Source organism: Schistocerca americana, chromosome 10, assembly GCF_021461395.2.
Source record: "Schistocerca americana isolate TAMUIC-IGC-003095 chromosome 10, iqSchAmer2.1, whole genome shotgun sequence".
Lineage (NCBI taxonomy): Eukaryota > Metazoa > Arthropoda > Insecta > Orthoptera > Acrididae > Schistocerca > Schistocerca americana.
In genome coordinates this window covers 166,975,394-166,998,030 of record NC_060128.1, presented here as the reverse complement: position 1 = coordinate 166,998,030, position 22,637 = coordinate 166,975,394, and the positions used below count along the sequence as shown (strand labels likewise).

Below are 22,637 nucleotides of genomic sequence, written 5' to 3'. Positions count from 1 at the left end.
GAATTCATGTTAGTATTTTGCAGCCGTGACTTATTAGACTGATAGTTCGGTACTTTTCACACCAGTAAACACTTGCGTGGTGTTTCGCCTACATCTACATCTACATCGATACTCCGCAAGCTACCGAACGGTGTGTGGCGGAGGGCACTTTACGTGCCACTGTCATTACCTCCCTTTCCTGTTCCAGTCGCGTATGGTTCGCGGGAAGAACGACTGTCTGAAAGCCTCCGTGCGCGCTCTAATCTCTCTAATTTTACATTCGTGATCTCCTCGGGAGGTATAAGTAGGGGGAAGCAATACATTCGATACCTCATCCAGAAACGCACCCTCTCGAAACCTGGCGAGCAAGCTACACCGCGATGCAGAGCGCCTCTCTTGCAGAGTCTGCCACTTGAGTTTATTAAACATCTCCGTAACGCTATCACGGTTACCAAATAACCCTGTGACGAAACGCGCCGCTCTTCTTTGGATCTTCTCTATCTCCTCCGTCAGACCGATCTGGTACGGATCCCACACTGATGAGCAATACTCAAGTATAGGTCGAACGAGTGTTTTGTAAGCCACCTCCTTTGTTGATGGACTACATTTTCTAAGCACTCTCCCAATGAATCTCAACCTGGTACCCGCCTTACCAACAATTAATTTTATATGATCATTCCACTTCAAATCGTTCCGCACGCATACTCCCAGATATTTTACAGAAGTAACTGCTACCAGTGTTTGTTCCGCTATCATATAATCATACAATAAAGGATCCTTCTTTCTATGTATTCGCAATACATTACATTTGTCTATGTTAAGGGTCAGTTGCCACTCCCTGCACCAAGTGCCTATCCGCTGCAGATCTTCCTGCATTTCGCTACAATTTTCTAATGCTGCAACTTCTCTGTATACTACAGCATCATCCGCGAAAAGCCGCATGGAACTTCCGACACTATCTACTAGGTCATTTATATATATAGTGAAAAGCAATGGTCCCATAACACTCCCCTGTGGCACGCCAGAGGTTACTTTAACGTCTGTAGACGTCTCTCCATTGATAACAACATGCTGTGTTCTGTTTGCTAAAAACTCTTCAATCCAGCCACACAGCTGGTCTGATATTCCGTAGGCTCTTACTTTGTTTATCAGGCGACAGTGCGGAACTGTATCGAACGCCTTCCGGAAGTCAAGAAAAATAGCATCTACCTGGGAGCCTGTATCTAATATTTTCTGGGTCTCATGAACAAATAAAGCGAGTTGGGTCTCACACGATCGCTGTTTCCGGAATCCATGTTGATTCCTACATAGTAGATTCTGGATTTCCAGAAATGACATGATACGCGAGCAAAAAACATATTCTAAAATTCTACAAGAGATCGACGTCAGAGATATAGGTCTATAGTTTTGCGCATCTGCTCGACGACCCTTCTTGAAGACTGGGACTATCTGTGCTCTTTTCTAATCATTTGGACCCTCCGTTCCTCTAGAGACTTGCGGTACACGGCTGTTAGAAGGGGGGCAAGTTCTTTCGCGTACTCTGTGTAGAATCGAATTGGTATCCCGTCAGGTCCAGTGGTCCTCTATTGAGTGATTCCAGTTGCTTTTCTATTCCTTGGACACTTATTTCGATGTCAGCCATTTTTTCGTTTGTGCGAGGATTTAGAGAAGGAACTGCAGTGCGGTCTTCCTCTGTGAAACAGCTTTGGAAAAAGATGTTTAGTATTTCAGCTTTACGCGTGTCATCCTCTGTTTCAATGCCATTATCATCCCGTAGTGTCTAGATGTGCTGTTTCGAGCCACTTACTGATTTAACGTAAGACCAGAACTTCCTAGGATTTTCTGTCAAGTCGGTACATAGAATTTTACTTTCGAATTCAATGAACGCTTCACGCATAGCCCTCCTTACGCTAACTTTGACATCGTTTAGCTTCTGTTTGTCTGAGAGGTTTTGGCTGCGCTTAAACTTGGAGTGGAGCTCTCTTTGCTTTCGCAGTAGTTTCCTAACTTTGTTGTTGTACCACGGTGGGTTTTTCCCGCCCCTCACAGTTTTACTCGGCACGTACCTGTCTAAAACGCATTTTACGATTGCCTTGAACTTTTTCCATAAACACTCAACATTGTCAGTGTCGGAACAGAAATTTTCGTTTTGATCTGTTAGGTAGTCTGAAATCTGCCTTCTATTACTCTTGCTAAACAGATAAACCTTCCTCCCTTTTTTTATAATCCTATTAACTTCCATATTCAGGGATGCTGCAACGGCCTTATGATCACTGATTCCCTGTTCTGTACATACAGAGTCGAAAAGTTCGGGTCTGTTTGTTATCAGTAGGTCCAAGATGTTATCTCCACGAGTCGGTTCTCTGTTTAATTGCTCGAGGTAATTTTCGGATAGTGCACTCAGTATAATGTCATCTACGATACGGCTATCTGTATCGCTGAGGCGCGCAAGCTCCCCACCATCGGCAAAGTCCATGGTTCATGGGGGGAAAGATCTCATATTATCACAAAATATGACATTTGGTTTTATTTTTTGTAAGAGATTCTATTTCACCCATCAGTGTTCTGATCCACAGACCTTCTTGGATAGTGCAGGATAAGGCCATATATTCCGCTTCCACTGTGCTCAAAGCTGCTGTCCTCTATCTCTTACATGGCCAGAATATCAATCCTCCCGTTAGTTTAAAGCATCTTAATGGAGTGTCTGCTTTCCAACTCACTTCCCCAGTCTGCATTACTGTACCCTTCAAAATTTACATTTCCCTTTTTAGAATATTTCAGCTTATAATCAGTAGCTCCCTTTAAATATCTGAATATTTTCCTGATTGCCATCCAATGTTTTTCTCTTGTATCATTGCAAAGCTTGCTTGCAGCATTTTTGGCAAATGCAAATACGTCTCAGCGGCAAATTTCAAAGCTGCATAATTGCCGCGACCTATTAGCTGCTATATTCGCGGTGTCTGTGTTGTAGTCATGTTAACAATCACTTTTATTCAATGTACACACAATGCAACTTCATACAAACTTCTGTGCACTTTTCCGCAAAAACAAGTCACCGCGAAATGTATTATTTCTGTTTTATTCAGTGCTGCGCCCATAACGTGTTGGATCCTCGCGAAATGACGTGGAAAATTGTTTACAGACAACTTATATTTTATTAACACATGAACTCATTTTAGATGTAGGCTAGGCATGCGACCTCATTGCCAGTCAACAGGCATAGAATATCATTTCACGGAGGTCTAATGCACTCAGCACAAAGTGCGCTATGCCTGACTATACACACTGGTAAGATACTTTATTCACATTTCTCCAAGCAATTACATCTGGAAATAATGGACTAATTTCTGACCACAAAGATCATACAGAAAAAGCTGTGATTCTCTTGTTTTCTAATATTCATGATTGTCTTAGAGCTTTAAGGTGGTTGACTTAGATGAAACTGTTAATGTAACAACAAAAAAGATAAAAAAACATGAAAGATGTGAGTAATGACACCTTATTTTCAAGGAACATATCGAAACAAGCTCATGTAAAAGGACAACAATACGTAACCAGTCGGAAGAAACTGAAAATGATCGAATCATGTGATATATTGAATGTTAATACCACAAAGCGAAAGCGATACTACGAATGGAAACAATGAAACGTTCTGTGTCCTGATGTGAACACGTTACATCTAAGCTTTGTGGCTACCTGGAGTTACTCTTCAGATCAGAAAGGATGTGTAGCGACTTCATCTTACATATGCAGCCCTGTGTGACATACATTTAAGCTTTCACGGCCTAATAATACGAATGATGTAGCTTTCCCTTACGCCTTAGCATATCCGGAAAGCAGTGTCCCCATCAGAACCAAGAGAGCCGTCGACATTCAGCAATTACGGTCATATATTCCCCATGGAGGAGGAGAAATGATTTTCTACCAAGCGGCTGTTAATTGGAACAGCATGGCTTGAACAGATGATGTTAAGAAGAAGACTGAAAGATCATTGTTAAATCAGTATTTGTAAAACCACTGACTTCGTTCCAGACTTAAAAACCACGGTCTAAATTATGTTTATTACAGTTTCAGTAGTTTGGTTTGAAGTCACACAATTGAACCAGATGGCAAACAGTCTTATTTAGTTTTCTCAAAAGTGGAGTCAGTGGACAAGTCATGATTCAAATATCAGTGGAACAGAATTTTGATAACTTCTTTTGGAGGATTTTTACAGCTCTCCAAACGTGAAAAAATGCTCCAGATTTAGAACTTTTCTCTTCCATAAATGACTCAATATTATAGTAAATGCAAACTCCTTTCAGAGGATGTCCGGCTACAGTATTGACTAAGTGTATGTGAAATTTAAGTACTCTAGCGTCGGTGGTTTGTAACGAAAAGGTACATGTTGTTGTTGTTGTTGTTGTGGTCTTCAGTCCTGAGACTGGTTTGATGCAGCTCTCCATGCATACAGTAAAGCTGCATGCCCTCGGGAAAAATTACGGCTGTAGTTTCCCCTTGCTTTCAGCTGTTCGCAGTACCAGCACAGCAAGGCCGTTTTGGTTATTGTTACAAGGCCAGATCAGTCAATCATCCAGACTGTTGCCCTTGCAACTACTGAAAAGGCTGCTGCCCCTCTTCAGGAACCACACGTTTGTCTGGCCTCTCAACAGATACCCCTCCGTTGTGGTTGCACCTACGGTACGGCTATCTGTATCGCTGAGGCACGCAAGCCTCCCCACCAACGGCAAGGTCCATGGTTCATGGGGGGGGAAAAGGAACATAATGTTTCCAAACTGTAAGTTGCGGAAAATCTGAATTAAAGATTTGACACCGCTTGTATTAGACCTTGCCTTATACAGGTGAAAAAGTGCAAACCATATGTATACTCCTCTTCATTCTCAAGCAGTCTTTTCTTTGTCTGTTTTCTTGGATTAACTTAATTTTCAAACTGACAAAAGGAGGCCACGATGTTTGGAACGCGGATTTACAGTAAACTTCGTACATTCGGAGTACTCTATGAGGATAACAAAACGTGTAGGCAGTAGCGCGTACTTCTCAAGCGTTGTTGAGAAAATAGCAAGATAATTTCGGTCGTGAAATATATATGGCTGTGCGTTGCCATTTGTACCATGAAGCGGCGGCAGCCGAGTGGTTAGCGTTCAAGCCCCGTAATCGCTGGTTCGCTAGATCGAGTCCTGTTCGTCAGTTTTTTTTATTTCTAACACAGTCATTTTCTTTACTATTTATATTACAATTGATATAATGGGGAAAATGCATGTAACCGGATGAACTTTTATTAAATTCACAATGTTATTAGGCAGTCTACAAATTTTTATTATCACAAATGATATAATATTCTTAACTATCGACTAGTAATCGACAAAACGCATAAAGTGATACTAAAAATGTATGCTTGTCCGTGATTTGAGAAATCCATTATATCTGGAAGGAGCCCGAAACTACTTGTTACCAGCAAGTTTTGACCGGCACAAACGGCTTTCGAAAGATGTACAATTAATGGTCGCTTTCGACTTTACGAGTACATGTTGCACGATGGTATTTTTCGTAAAAACATGGGAAGTTAAACGACACCAGCTGCGTTGATTAAATGCAGTGTTTCTGCATACGCAAGGTCTTCTGAGGTTTTTCGTGAAAAAGCAAACCTGGTTAACATTTTCAAAAAACCTAAAGAGGCATGGTCCAATATTAATACAGAACGCCAAAAAGGGCAAAAGACTCGCATAAAATATAAAATAAACGGTACGTGTGTACCATGTCAATAGCTGTACTTAGCTCAAAGGTCAGAAGCGCCGAGCCAACGTTCAGTGGGTCGCGGGCTCTCAGGTAAACAGAGTTGGCGCCGGCAGCTAGGCTGGTATTGTAAAAAAAAATATTACTCTATGTACGAGGTGCATTCAAGTTCTAAGGCCTCCGATTGTTTTTCTAATTAACTACTCACCCGAAATCGATGAAACTGGCGTTACTTCTCGACGTAATCGCCCTGCAGACGTATACATTTTTCACAACGCTGACGCCATGATTCCATGGCAGCGGCGAAGGCTTCTTTAGGAGTCTGTTTTGACCACTGGAAAATCGCTGAGGCAATAGCAGCACGGCTGGTGAATGTGCGGCCACGGAGAGTGTCTTTAATTGTTGGAAAAAGCCAAAAGTCATTAGGAGCCAGGTCAGGTGAGTAGGGATCATGAGGAATCACTTCAAAGTTGTTATCACGAAGAAACTGTTGCGTAATGTTAGCTCGATGTGCGGGTGCGTTGTCTTGGTGAAACAGCACACGCACAGCCCTTCCCGGACGTTTTTGTTGCAGTGCAGGAAGGAATTTGTTCTTCAAAACATTTTCATAGGATGCACCTGTTACCGTAGTGCCCTTTGGAACGCAATGGGTAAGGATTACGCCCTCGCTGTCCCAGAACATGGACACCATCATTTTTTCAGCACTGGCGGTTACCCGAAATTTTTTTGGTGGCGGTGAATCTGTGTGCTTCCATTGAGCTGACTGGCGCTTTGTTTCTGGATTGAAAAATGGCATCCACGTCTCATCCATTGTCACAACCAACGAAAAGAAAGTCCCATTCGTGCTGTCGTTGCGCATCAACATTGCTTGGCAACATGCCACACGGGCAGCCGTGTGGTCGTCCGTCAGCATTCGTGGCACCCACCTGGATGACACTTTCGCATTTTCGGGTCGTCATGCACGATTGTGTGCACAGAACCCAGAGAAATGCCATCTCTGGTGGCGATCTGTTCAACAGTCATTCAGCGATCCCCCAAAACAATTCTCTCCACTTTCTCGATCGTGTCGTCAGACCGGCTTGTGCGAGCCCGAGGTTGTTTCGGTTGTCACACAATGCTCTACCTTCATTAAACTGTCGCACCCACGAACGCACTTTCGACACATCCATAACTCCATCACCACATGTATCCTTCAACTACTGATGAATTTCAATTGGTTTCACACCACGCAAATTCAGAAAACGAATGATTGCACGCTGTTCAAGTAAGGAAAACGTCACCATTTTAAGTATTTAAAACAGTTCTCACTCTCGCCGCTGGCGGTAAAATTCCATCTGCTGTACGGTGCTGCCATCCCTGGGACGTATTGACAATCAACGCGGCCTCATTTTAAAACAATGCGTATGTTTCTATCTCTTTCCAGTCCGGAGAAAAAAAATCGGAGGCCTTAGAACTTGAATGCACCTCGTATAACTGAGGTACAAGAGTTATATCAAAGACTTCAGTCAGATAAAGTGGCTAACAATCACAAACATTTTTACTAGAACATAATGGAACAACCTTCCTCGCTCAAACTTACTGACAGCAAGTGCACACACATTTTTATTTCACTTTACTGGTTTCAGCAGATTAATCTGTTATCTTCAGAAGCCTGGTATTGGTTTAGCAGATGTCAATATCTTCTTCAGAGAAGTGTAATGCCTTGACACGTCCAAAAATTGTACGTATTGTATGTGATTATTATTAATACAAATTGACAGTTGATAATTTACAGTAGATACATTACATTCATGTACACAGTCAGGCTGTTGTGCTAGCAGTATGTGCAAAGCCAATACTAAGCTGCCGAAGAACTCAGATTGATCTGTTGGAACCGTTAAAGCGATATAAAAATATCTGTGCAACTGATGACTGAATTTCAGTCTGAAGTACATACTACAGTTGCTCAGAGAACAACAGCTATGAATCCATAAAAATCAAAAAAATTGATGTGCGTATGTATGTATGTTCTACATCTCCCCCTAAACCCCTGGACCGATTCCAGCCAAACTTGATACGCACACACCACTTACTCTCTGGAGATCTTCGCTGTGGAGTGAGAACCACTTATCTATCAAAGGGGTGGGTTTAAAAACCAGTGTAGCCCACGACACGCGAATAGACAACATTTACTCATCCAGTATTTGAGAATGAGAGCACTTAATGACTTGGAACAAACCTTACACATAATTTTACATCTTTACAAGAGCCCCAATCCTCACAAAATGAAGAAAGGAAAAAAAGTTTATCGTCGTTTACTGCGTTTTTGCTGCTCACGTAGTGAAACAACCACGTGGAGTATGACGTTTTAATTTACTATAACTTTACTAATAACTGTATTCATGACACATTTTGCAGTCAGTATTCACATATACTATTGAGTGTACAGAAAAATTACATCATTGTATGATGCGTAGTTGAGCATGTATGGCGTCATAAACAGTGAGATGCGTGAGAAACTACCGCATCATGCAAGATATTTAAATTTATTACTTCGTTGCTACTAACTCTGTTCGCAACAGTTTTCGCAGTTAGTGTCCACATCTACCACAGAATGTGCCTACCAAAAAAATATCATTGTACGATACATAGTCCACGTACACACGACGTCAAATACTGAGATGAGAAAAAAAACTGCCGCATCAAGCATGAAGTTTTGTTACTTCTTTGTTACTATCTCTATTCGCAACACATTTCCTAGCCACTATCTGCAAATACCACTGGACGCACGTGTAAAAGTACATAATTGTACATTACACAGTTCAGGAGGTACGATGTGATAAATATTGAACTGCGTGAAAATGAAACTGCAGGGCGAAATTCGCTGTATATGCAGGTGATATATGTGTACAGATACGCGTTAAATGTACAGAATATGTGCGAAATATATTTGAAACGTGCGTTTGCGCAGAGATACAAGTAAAAAGTTCGCCCTAAGCCCCTGGAACTATTTCAGTCCAGTTTGGTCCATATGGTAGCTACAGTCTGGAAAGAAATACTGCTGGGATGAGAACTGACAGTCTCTTATTGGGGTGAGCGTGATAACGTGGAGAGAGAAGGAAGGATGAGGAGGTGGACTATGTCAGGGGGAACGAAGAGATAGGCACAGATAGGAGCAGGCGAGAGTCACCACAAAGGGATAGAATGATGAATGATAACTTTATGTTTAAAAGAATATAGAAGCAATTCTGTAGTATGATGTGTGATGTATGGAAGCAACTAATTTCTGCTGGGGTAAACAGATTAAAGATAATTGTTGGAAAGAGTGGCCACATTCTCCACATTTCCCGGTGAATAGTGAGGCCATTTATCCCTGTCGGGAACATTGTCGGAATTAGTGGTTCGCAGATAAAAATATCAAAAAATGTTCAAATGTGTGTGAAATCTTATGGGACTTAGCTGCTAAGGTCATCAGTCCCTAAGCTTACACACTACTTAACCTAAATTATCCTAAGGATAAACACACACGCCCATGCCCGAGGGAGGACTCGAACCTCTGCTGGGAGCAGCCGCACAGTATAAAAATATCTAACTGAAAGATACGACAGTGAACTAGATTTCTAGGACAAAAGACGTTGTTTAAACGTTCATATTATAACAAAAATCACTCTTCGTTTACGTGAGGTAACATTACTCGTGATAATAAATTGAAGAGCCAAAGAAGCTGGTACACTTGTCTAATATCGTGTAGGCCCCCACGAGCACGTAGAAGTGGCGCATCATGACGGACTCGACTAATTACTGAAGTAGTGCTGGAGGGAATTGCCACATGAATTCTGTAGGGCTGCCCATAAATCCATAAGAGTACGAGAAGGGGTGGAGATCTCTACTGAACAGCACGTTGCAAGGCATCCCAGATATGCCCAATAATGTTCATGTCTGGGGAGTTTGGCGACCAGTGGAAGTGTTTAAACTCAGAGTGATCCTGGAGCCACACTGTAGCATTTCTGGACGTGTGGGGTGCCACATTGTTCTGCTGGAATTGCCCAAGTCCGTCGGAATCCACCATGGACATGAATGAATGCACGTGATCAGGCAGGATGGTTATGTACGTGTCACCTGTCAAATTCGTATCCAGATGTACCATGGGTCCCAAATCACTCCAACTGTTCACACACCCCCTACCGTTACAGAGCTTCCACCGGGTTGAACAGTCTCCTGCTGATCTGCAGTGTACATGGATTATCTCCATACACGTCCCTCCGCTCGATACAATTTGAAACGAGACTCGTCCGACCAAGCAACGTGTTTCCAGTCATCAACAGTCCAATGTTGGTGTTGATGGACCCAGGCGAGCCGTAAAGCTTTGTGACGTGCAGTCATCAAGGGAACACGAATGGGCCTTTGGCTCTGAAAGCCGATGTCGATTGAATGTTTCGCATGCTGATAGTCGTTGATGGCCCAGCTTAAATCTGCAGCAATATGCGGAAGGTTTGCACTGACGTTGAACGATTCCCTTCAGTCGTCGTTGGACCTGTATTTACAGGATCTTTTGCTGGCCGAAGCGATGTCAGAGATTTGATGCTTTACCGGATTCCTGATATTCGCGGTACACTCGTGAAATGGTCGTACAGGAAAATCCCCGCTTCATCTCTACCTTGGAGATTCTGTGCCCCATCACTCGTGCGCCGACTATAACAGTACATTCAAACTCACTTAAATCTTGATAACCTGCCATTGTAGCAGCAGTAACCGATCTAGCAACTTCACCAGAGGCTTGTTGTCTTGTATAGGCGTTGCCGACCGAAGCGCCGTATTCTGCCTGTTTACACATCTATGTATTTGAACACGCGTGCCTATACAAGTTTCTTTGGCGCTTAAGTGTATAGATGACTTACCTTACAATGAAAGGAATGTCTATTCACATCTTAATGTCTATGTGATTAAAGTGGTGCACCACAACAACTTATTCTACAAAAAAAAAATTACCAAGTACTTGTAAAGAAAATTATGTATGCAGTTACTGTTATTAGTCCCTTCTTATTGTTATTTTATTTCCAAGTGCTCCTTTTTCGAAGAATGTGGATCATAAAATTATTATTTAACAGATCTGTTGACAGAAAGTGTTCACATTAACAAATGCATTTTATTTTATTTTATAAAACCAATGCTGCAACACAGCTGGAAACCAGATATCAAATGACATAAGCAACTATGTACAAAGCAAAGCATAAAAACCTCATTCAATAGCCATGTGGCATTTCGTAAGTCGGTAGAAATTCTCTCAACTCTCATAGAAAGACACTTGTCATAATCAGGTGTGCAGATGTAAGAATATTTCCCATCAATTCATAAGCATTTCAGTAAGTAGCACAAAATACGAGCTCCAAAGTGTAATCATATGTTTCCAAGTAATGAGTGTGTTGTATTTGCGATGCTTTCTACAAGGGAATGTCAATAGCGAGGTTAATGGCCTCTTTTTTTCTCCACCTAATGGCTTCTTCTCTAGGTGACTGATGCAGTTGGGCACCCACAACACATTATGTCAAGGTCACTTAGCTTTCTCACCGAAATATTTATGACAGCAGTTCGCGCTACAGTGACAGTCTCATATAAAAAAATTTTATAGATGGAAAAATTATAGTAGAAATGCGTAGAAACGAAATCTCATGAATAGCAGTGTTGTGATACATACACGCATGGACACACAAGACATGACTCTAAAAGTACGATTCTTGGTTTCCAACATTCCTTTTCACAAATCAGAGTCCCTAACCACTACTCATTATTCCTTACCTTATTACACATATACATATTCGTCGACACTTCTTCAATATTTCATCGTAATAAATACATAGCATAATCAAATTCCTCATAAAGCATTAGCTTATTGATCACAAACATACATCAACAGCATTTTACACATCGTCATCGTAATAATATCATAACACCTCAGTCAAATCTCAAGAACGTCGTAGCTTTCTGCAATAATTTCAAAGCCTAAAAGATTCTCTGCTCATTTCAATAGTGTCATCTACCTCAAACGTACTTTAAAAATCATGATCCCATACCAAATACATCATTCAAAGCTCTCATAGTATCACCATGGTTCTGAAAATATATTAACAGTTCACAGAGTACAGACAAAATACAATTTCATAAGTGTGAAGTTATCCAACTGTGTAATTGCGGAAACATGTCACTGACGTAGTAAAAAAAATGTTTGCCTCTCTGTTAAATGATCAGATAGCTGTGTAATTCTGTGTTACAGAAATATGGTACCGATGTGTAAAGTTGTATAAGCAAATACTATATTAGCTAGGGCTCCTAGTGCTCGTCACACTTAGTACACAAAGTAGGTGTGTGCCCCCTGAGGATTAATGTAATTATACCTTCACGCGTTACTGATTACAGCAGTGGAATGAAATATATCACGGAAAACCTTTGTATCTGTAATTCAAAAATCTTTAAAAATAAATGTTTTAAGTACAAAATTAATTACTCAAATACGTGTACTGTAGCGCTAAATTGTGCGTCTTGTTGTAAGATAATCTCTGTCATTACTGAAGGGTAAAAAATGTGCAAAGTGTCGTAATTATCTTCATCCGTAAGCAAAGTTCTGTAGAAGTCAATGTACTTACTTCGTAATAAACAAAGTGAAATGCTATGCGTATAGATATCATAGTTATTACGTACATTACCGTGATCAAGAAAGTACTATACTGTAACGTATTGTTGTGCTACGAAAAAGGCTGTCTCATTGTAGCTATACCACAAAAATTACAACTAAAACATGTTTTACTTTCCAGAAGAATTCAGAAAAACTGTGCAGATATAAAACAGATGCAACGCAAAAGCAATAATATAAATTGTGTCACTCATTAGTAGCGTCGTGATGTAATCGTGTAGCTGCTAAATAAACTAACCACTGGGTTATCTGGTATCTCTCAGAAAGTACTACAAATCCAGAATGTATTTTCATGTAAACCAAAATGTTGCATTAAAATCTCATTAGCAGTACCGGTATATGTTCTAAGTCTGTGAGCCTTATGGTCATTACGTAATTGTGCAACTAACAAGCAAGAATGTACACACACAACAACACTTTGTCGTCGGTTCACTATAACATTGCATTTGTTACTACTATCTAAATATGTTCCCTAGGTTCTAGACTGGATAGATAACTTCAAAACATAGTTGCATGTTCACAGTTTCTAAATGTAACAAAGCATACTAGTAACGTGAAGTGAAAAATTTTATGGCAGAGACTAAGTTAAAAAGCAGATTATCTCTCAATAAACGGTTTTACATTTGAAATGTGGTGCAGAGTTCCAACTTCATAGCAATTATCATGTTGTATATGTCGTTAAGGAATGCTAAAATTTTTCTCAAGGTTAGCATCTATGTTATTTTTCTCTGAGCCAGCCGGCGCACGTGGCTGCCTGCGGTGCGAGTCATTGTCTGTCTCTTTGTTGGCGCGCGTCGTTATTAGGATTAGGAGGTCTAACTTCTACAAATTCACCTTGTCGAGAGGACCCTGCCCCGTTTGAATCCCGCCAGTTCTGATTAAATTCTGGTCTGTTGTTAAGATTATATCGTCTGTCGTCAATTTTGTTCTTGTCGGTCACGTCGTGGAGAATTTCTCCATGAGTCATAACTGCGCACTGAACTGTTGCATCTGAAGTTATTCTGTCTCCCTTGATAATAATTATGTTGGTCCCCATAATGTCTGTTTCTCTGAGTCTCTGCGATAGTCATTAGCGCGGAGAGGTGATCTTTCCCTGTAATTATTACTACTCTGCCAACGGTTGTCATACGGGTGGTGTCTGTTTTGGTCACGATTTGCAGTGTAAGAATAGCCTTGTCGTGTCCAGTTATTATTTCTGTCATCGCGGAATTGTGTCGGATGTGACCTGTAATTGTTGTGTTCCTGTTTTCGCGTCCCGCGATCGTCAGTGTCAGTTTCCAATTCTTGTAAAAATTCCTGAAAAGGTTCAATGTCGTCTTTGCAACGTCCTGCCAAAATAATATGTCGTAAATGTTCAGGCAATTTGATTAAGCAAATGCGGATGAGTTCTGAGGGACTGTATGGGTTTGACAGGTACTGATTCTTATGCAACATGTCTTCAAAATATTTCACAAGACTGGAAAATTCAGATTGTTGGAAATGTTTCATCATTATGATGCTATGTTTTACTCGGTCTTGTGTAGCTTAAGTCCAATATGCTGAGAGGGAGGCATGATAAATTCTCCTTCACTGCGACAATCGTGAATGACCGATCGCATTCTTACAGCTGGTTCATTCTCTAAATAGCCACACACAAATTCTAACCTGTGATCTAATGACGAGTTGGGAGGAAAACAATGAGAGAATTGATGAAGCCACGCTTGTGGATGTATGTCGTTGCCGGAATTCTTAAATGTTTTGAATTTACGTGTAATAATAAACAGCTTATAATCAAAATCATCATGTCGGCGAGTTGCATGTCGGTCATTGTTACGTCGTTTCGGCGATTCCATTCAAAATTCGGTTTACCTTGCCAATTTCTTTCATTATTTCCGAAGTGCCCTGTGTTATTATTTTGTGGCTGTTCCGTATTTCTATGTCCCTCTCCCCGTATTGGAGCGCGAGTGTTCTCTGAAATATGTAATTCTTGTATTACCTGTGTCAACTGATTTTATACTTCTCGGATTTCTGTTTATTACTGTGTATTGATTTGATTCTGATTTTGTTTGAATTTTCTAATTTGTTCATACTCTTCTGTGTCAGTGAAGGCTACCGGTTTTGTGTCATTCAGATCATCTACCTTTGTAGATAAGTTAGTGAACTGACCAGAAAGTTCGGCTACTTTCTCCGACAGTGAACTGATTTCCTCAGTGTGTTTTTCTGAACCGAGTTTCAGTGTCCATTTGTGTTGAAATCGTATCTACTGTGACCTTTAAGTTTTCCTGAGTTTTTGCAAGTTGCGTAAACGAATCGGTAGATACAACTGAGTCAATTTTAGCTTGCAAGGTCTCGTGATTTTCAGGAACAATAGTTTGCAGTTCTTTTATGGCTGCTTCGTGATTCAGTAATGCATTTTCATGACGCGAAAAAATAGGTTGGAAATGCTCACAAATTTGTGTTTTTACGTCATTACAGACTTTTTGACATTTCGATTCGATTTTAAGTAACTCAGCAGTTAAACCTTCACGTGTTTATTCAAACGTGGTGTCTAACTTTTGAAGATTTTGTTCCATTGTCTAACTTTTGTTGTGTTTGTCTCTGATTTTGTTTCATTTGTTGCATTAATTGTAATAATGATGTATTAATGTCTGGAATCTGTTCCTCTATGGTTTTCGGCAGTGCATATGCACCGGCAACATTCACATTTTGACAAGCAGAAAATGTGTCTTGACGTATTTGAGAAAACGGTGAAGACCCAAAACCTGAATCTACAGTATTTGCAAGATTGTGTCCTGTCATTTCGGATTCCTGAGGCGAGCTGTTGCCGATCGATCGATCGATAATGCTTCCTGTTCACTAATTGTTTCACTGTCTACACCATTATTTTCCGCCCGCTCCATTTCCCTGTGCGTAATTACCAAATTACTACGTTGAATGTCTGTTAATTCATTACACGGTGGTGCTGATAAGCTACAATCGTCGTCACTATCATTTCTCAATTTACTTTGGAGCCTATTGTTGTTTTTCACGCGCCATAATTATCACGTATTGCACACGGTAACAAGAAAAGCACAATTTGAAGAGCAAAAACAAGAAAACACATTAGCATAGCACTGAAAATATCTCGTTAATTGCAAGCGCTGTTTTACTGTACAACAATGAAAAACTATAACTACAAAGGAAATTCTCTCTATAATTACGCGCTAGCAATAAACAATAGCTACACTAATTACGCAAACTACAAGGGAAAAAATCAGAAGATTCCAGTGAGGTATCCTCGGCTAAGGGTCGACTTATGAAACATCCCCTTATAAAATCAATGAATTACTGTGCTGATAAACCTCTTACATTGTTTGATTTTCAAACAGCTGAGCAGAACTGAACGTACTCAGACATTTCCCTCTTTACCTATTCTGATCAACACTAAACTGACACACAATATTTTTAGCGCAACGCAATCTGACTTTCAAAAATCCCTACAAAAGAATGGCCCTGACTAACAATAATCTATACCTTTCATGAATCACTTACCTCACAAAAATCTTCGTTACTCGAACTACTGCAATACAGCGAGCGCCACTACTGCCAGCTAAATAAAAGATTCTAACTACTGAAGGCACTAACTACTGATAGGCATAGTTAGCAAATGAAATATTTTGATAGCGAACAAACAATGTATTTACCTTAATAATGTTCAAAAGTCATCATATATATATCAGTTCATGATATCCAACATTACAAATTTACTCTTTCTGATGGACACACGTCCAGATCGTCCGCTCTCAAAACTCTGCCATCTCTCTCCCCACATCCACCACTGCTGGCGGCTCACCTCCAACTGCGCGACGCTACGCGCTGTTCACATCCAACTCCCAAACACTACAATAGCCAATATCCCAACAATGCTAACCAGCCACAGACTGCACACAGTACAGTCAGTGATTTTCATACAGAGCGCTACGTGGCATTACCAACATCAAAACCTAAACAGCCTACTTACAACAGTTTAGACAAGAAGAGAATACAAGCTTTCGAAATGTGCTACTACAGAAGAAATCTGAAGATTAGATGGGTAGATCACGTAGCTAATGAGGAAGTTCTGAATAGTATTGGAGAGAAGAGGAATTTGTGGCACAACTTGACTAGAAGAAGTAGGACACGTTCTGAGGCATCAAGTTCATTACTGGAGGGAAATGTGGAGGTAAAAATTGTAGAGGGGTCCTGAGAAGTGAATGCAGTAAGCAGATACGGAAAGATATAGGATGCAGCAGTTTTTCGGAGATGAGGAAAATGTTCAAATGTGTGGCAATTGCTAAGGGACCAAACTGCTGAAGTCATCGGCCCTTAGACTTACACACTACTTAAACTAACTCATGCTAAGAACAACACACACACCCATGCCCGAGGGAGGCCCGAACCTCCGGTGGGAGGGGCCGCGCAATCCGTGACATGGCGCCTCAAACCTCGCAGCCGGAGAGGAAGAGGCTCGCACAAGATAGAGTAGCATGGAGAGCTGCTTCAAACCAGTCTTCGAACTGATGACCACAACAAAATGCACCATCTTATGACCGAAAATAAGAAACGTTTTTACTAAAAAATAATGGAACACGGTTCCACTGTGTGGTGGTGTGTATTAGGATTAGTGTGACCTGTGGCTGCTGTTTTCTGTGTTTCAGCAGAGGACAAGGAGCGAGCTGAGAATGGCGTGGCGAACGCAGACGTCGACGCGGAGACGCCGTTCGAGGTCGCTGTCGCCCTCACAGGTCAGTAGGACGGGCCGGGTTTCGTTCCAAGTGTAACTGTATCTTGCTCATTCTGTCACCTAATACCCTGCTTTAAACGGAACAAAACAAACCCAACCACTCACTTCTTTTCTGTTTAGTATAGGGGAACTGGGGGCGAAACGGGATACTTAATGTCTAACTATTTCTATAAAATGAGGGAAGTCAAGGGAACACTTCTTAAAGTGCTAAAAAACACCTTTTATGTAACTTAATGTACCTTATTGTAAAATCACTTAAAATAATACATTTTGCATTTTTTACAATTTTTCAAAGAAAGTCTTGCATATTTCCCGTTCCGCTCCACCCACGGGCCAGAATGGCAACAGAGAAAGCATGCGAAGTTCAGAAGAACGCGAAATCCCGAAGATTGGCTAAAATTTACAGACGCGCGAAATTTGGCACGGACTTCAATGCGAGATGCCTTTAATAGGTTCCACAACGAAACATTGTCTCGAAATTTGGTAGAAAATCCGAAGAAATTCTGGTCGTGTGTAAAGTACACAAGCGGCAAGACGCAGTCAATACCTTCGCTGCGCAGTGCCGATGGTACTGTTACCGACGACTGTGCCGCTAAAGCGGAGTTATTGAACGCAGTTTTCCGAAATTCCTTCACCAGGGAAGACGAATGGAATATTCCAGAATTTGAAACACGAACAGCTGCCACCATGAGTTTCTTAGAAGTAGATACCTTAGGGGTTGCGAAGCAACTCAAATCGCTTGATACGGGCAAGTTTTCAGGTCCAGATTGTATAACGATTAGGTTCCTTTCAGATTACGCTGATACAATAGCTCCCTAATTAGCAATCATATACAACCGCTCGCTCACAGATAGATCTGTACCTACAGATTGGAAAATTGCGCAGGTCGCACCAGTGTTTAAGAAGGGTAGTAGGACTAATCCATCGAACTACAGACCTATATCATTGACGTCGGTTTGCAGTAGGGTTTTGGAGCATATACCGTATTCAAACATTATGAATCACCTCGAAAGGAACGATCTATGGATACGTAATCAGCATGGTTTCAGAAAACATCGTTCTTCTGCAACGCAGCTAGCTCTTTATTCGCACGAAGTAATGGCCGCTATCGACAGGGGATCTCAAGTTGATTCCGTATTTCTAGATTTCCGGAAAGCTTTTGACACCGTTCCTCACAAGCGACTTCTAATCAAGCTGCGGGCCTATGGGGTATCGTCTCAGTTGTGCGACTGGATTCGTGATTTCCTGTCAGGATGGTCGCAGTTCGTAGTAATAGACGGCAAATCATCGAGTAAAACTGAAGCGATATCAGGTGTTCCCCAGGGAAGCGTCCTGGGACCTCTGCTGTTCCTGATCTATATAAATGACCTGGGTGACAATCTGAGCAGTTCTCTTAGGTTGTTCGCAGATGATGCTGTAATTTACCGTCTAGTAAGGTCATCCGAAGACCAGTATCAGTTGCAAAGCGATTTAGAAAAGATTGCTGTATGGTGTGGCAGGTGGCAGTTGACGCTAAATAACGTAAAGTGTGAGGTGATCCACATGAGTTCCAAAAGAAATCCGTTGGAATTCGATTACTCGATAAATAGTACAATTGTCAAGGCTGTCAATTCAACTAAGTACCTGGGTGTAAAAATTACGAACAACCTCAGTTGGAAAGACCACATGGATAATATTGTGGGGAAGGCGAGCCAAAGGTTGCGTTTCATTGGCAGGACACTTAGAATATGCAACAAGTCCACTAAAGAGACAGCTTACACTACACTCGTTCGTCCTCTGTTAGAATATTGCTGCGCGGTGTGGGATCCTTACCAGGTGGGATTGACGGAGGACATCGAAAGGGTGCAAAAAAGCGCAGCTCGTTTTGTATTATCACGTAATAGGGGAGAGAGTGTGGCAGATATGATACGCGAATTGGGATGGAAGTCATTAGAGCAAAGACGTTTTTCGTCGCGGCGAGATCTATTTACGAAATTTCAGTCACCAACTTTCTCTTCCAAATGCGAAAATATTTTGTTGAGCCCAACCTACATAGGTAGGAATGATCATCAAAATAAAATAAGAGAAATCAGAGCTCAAACAAAAAGGTTTAGGTGTTCGTTTTTCCCGCGCGCTGTTCAGGAGTGGAATGGTAGAGATATAGTATGATTGTGGTTCGATGAACCCTCTGCCAAGCACTTAAATGTGAATTGCAGAGTAGTCATGTAGATGTAGATGTAGGGTATTTTTTTGTTAAATTATTGCATAAACGTTGAATTTGAATTACGAATATCGTATTAAACTATGACAAAATGTTGTATAACAGGCAACTCAGACTAAGGAATGTGTAATTTAAACAATTAAAATGTCATTCTTCAAAATAAGAAAATATTTTAATGTCATTATGAAAAATGTACAATGCTTAATAGCCACCAAATCACTAACTACTAGCCCTTTCAACAACAGTCACAAATCAGTATTTCCTCTTCATCTTCACTGTCTATGCCAGCACATGAATTGTGTGCCCACTCTGGCATGCGACCCAGCCCTCATTAGAAACGGAGTGGAAGCCCCAACAGTAGAGACACTCAGCATCCTCTCTATCTGATTCTCTCTTGCCCATCATCTTCTTCCTTTTATTTTTCTTAGGGTATTTGATGTCGTCTGTTTTGGTTTTTTTTGGGTGTACAGTTTGATATTTTTGCCTTAAGTTGCATTACACCTGACGTCTCTGTCCTGACATTGTTCATATCTGTGCGCCCTCCTCCTTTCTGTAGGCCTACTTTGCGTGCGACAGCATTCTGCAGTTCCTTCTTATAAGGAAAATCTGTTAATACGACGGTTTTTCCTTTTCGTCTTGTAGTCCGCCGAGTATTTTGACAGATTAGTGGGATTAGAATGACAGCCTCGGGCGATATCTGGAAAGCTGAGTTGTTCGGCGAACATAGCTGGTTGGGAGAGTCTGGCATCCATGAACATCCAGGCTGGGTTTGCTTTCTACTTGCATCAAAATATGACGGGGCAGAACGGGACACTATCCCATTCTGCCCCGTCCCGTTCCGCCCCAAGAGCACTTCTGAGGTTAACAACTTTTATGGAGTGTAATAACTGACGTATTTAAACGCATTAAATAACTAACGTATAACAAATGATATGCACTTTAAGGGAATGTGTCATTTTAGGGTATACAATTAACAATTAACAGCTTACCTGGCGTTGAAATTCACCAAACGTTAGAACAGCGCAAGCGGTAACGTGACGGACAGCAATTCACTGCCGGCCGGAGTGGCCGAGCGGTTCTAGGCGCTACAGTCTGGAACCGCGCGACCGCTACGGTCGGAGGTTCGAATCCTGCCTCGGGCGTGGATGTGTGTGATGTCCTTAGGTTAGTTAGGTTTAAGTAGTTCTAAGTTCTAGAGGATTGATGACCTTAGAAGTTAAGTCCCATAGTGCTCAGAGCCATTTGAACAATTCACTTAGATCTCGCACTTCGAACTAAATCAGAATGGCTGCCCTCACTTCCCGTCCATTCGAAGAAATAGTTACAGACCCATACCACAGGTTGCAACACTGTCCAGTCTAGAAAAGAGCAATTTCCCATTATGCCCCGCTAGCCCGTTCTGCCCCGAGTTCCCCTACAGGGTGGTCAGAAGTCGAGGAACTATCTTTCTACAACAGAAACAAATGGACAAAAAAATTTAAACTCAAATAGTACGAGATGGAGTCCTGAAGAAGTTTGCAAGACTATGTTACGAAAATGAGGGCCACTGTGGAAGCCGCCATGTTGGATGCAAATAGAAAGGGGGCATGTGACAACTAAAACGTAGACAATTACACAAGAAAAACGATGGTTCTTTTTGCTTTAGGATAGCTTTAGTCATTCTCGAATTGCGCCGTATTGTATAAAGAACAAGGCAGATACTGGTGGTAACACGCAAAGCCTACAGGATGTACCCGATGTGTTATCCAGTACGTTGTAACGTCGTTGTTACCCATTTCATCCATTCCGCATGGGCTTTAACCAGAACATGTACCGCAACGCATGAACAAGTGTGAACAATCTGATCCCTGAGATCTGAACCGTGCAAATAACTGCTTTCACATTCCCTCCCCTTGTCCCCACCTTCATAGATAGAACTCTGGTGGGCTTAAATGTGGGGAACGTGGCGGTCGCCCTACGGGACCTATGCGTCCTACCCATCTGTGAGGAAAGTCGATATCTGGGCACAGCTGTAAAACTGGTCCGTTGTGAGACGAGATGCCAACGCGCTGAAAGTAGGACATGATCCCTCTCCAAACAGCAGCGATGGAAGCACATCTTCCTCTAACAAATGCTGATAACAGTTAGTGTACCCCAAATGAAGAAGGGCCCAACAATACGAGAACCCCATATTCCACACTGAACTGTCACTTTCGATGCGCCAAAAACATTCGATGTATTCAGCAAGTGAGAGATGACACCTGACCAGTATCTATGCTTCTGTTTGTCACTTCTTTATCATACAAATCTGATTCTGCCGTAAATGCTACACTCTAAGACAAAAAGAAAAGAATGACGCACCACGAAGGAAGTACACGAATGGGACCGAAATCGATAGACGTGATGTACACGTACCAACCAGCAAATGATTACAGGCAGTTATTTGATTCTGCATTGATTGATAGTTATTGGATATCCTCCTGAGGGTATCATGCCAACTTCTGCCCAGTTGTCGCGTTATAGAGTTGTTAAATGACCTTCTGACAGATATCGTGCCAGATTCTGTCCAAGTGACGCGATAGATCGTTAAAATCTCAGTGATTGGAGGGCCCTGGGCATAATGCTCTAAGCGTTCTCAGCTGAGGGAAGATCTGGCGACCTTGCTGGCCAAGGTGAGGTTTGACAAGCACGAAGATAAGCAGTAGAAATTCTCGCTGTGTGTGGGCGGATATTATCTGTTGAAATATAAGCCCAGGATGGCTTGCCATTGCCGGCCTGGGTGGCCGAGCGGTTCTAGGCGCTACAGTCTGGAAACCTCGCGACCGCTACGGTCGCAGGTTCGAATTCTGCCTCGGGCATGGGTGTGTGTGATGTCCTTAAGTTAGTTAGGTTTAAGTAGTTCTAAGTTCTAGGGGACTGATGACCTCAGAAGTTAAGTCCCGTAGTGCTCAGAGCCATTTGAACCATTTTTTCTTTTTTTTGGCTTGCCATAGAGGGCAACAACACGGTGCGTAGAACATCGTCGACGTACCGCTTTGCTGTAAAGGGTGTTGTGGACAACAACCAAAGGGGTCCTGCTATGAAATGAAATGACACTCTAGACCATCACTTATGGTTGTCGGGCTGTATGGCAGGCGACATTTAGGTTGGTGTCCAACCGCTGTCTGGAGCGTATCCAGACGCGTCTTGGTCCTGGAATCTTATTGACTGGAGTAGATTTGACTTCAGTGACGAGCCCCGTTTCGGACTGAGCCCTGATGAGCAGCGAATGTCTGGGAAAGCCACAGACAGCGGTGGGATACCAACCTGACCATTGGCCGCCGTATGACCCGATATCT

The 22,637-nt window shown here is 41.8% G+C and overlaps 1 protein-coding gene across 1 annotated transcript in view; it reads left to right on the top strand.

The window, feature by feature from the left end:
- The window catches only part of LOC124552336 (synaptic vesicle glycoprotein 2A-like), a 117,898-nt gene that overhangs the window by 38,932 nt on the left and 56,329 nt on the right, over window positions 1-22,637 (top strand). Inside the window, exon 2 of the mRNA XM_047126606.1 lies at window positions 17,035-17,121. Coding sequence (XP_046982562.1) covers window positions 17,035-17,121 — 87 coding nt within the window. The remainder of the gene's footprint in view (window positions 1-17,034; window positions 17,122-22,637) is intronic.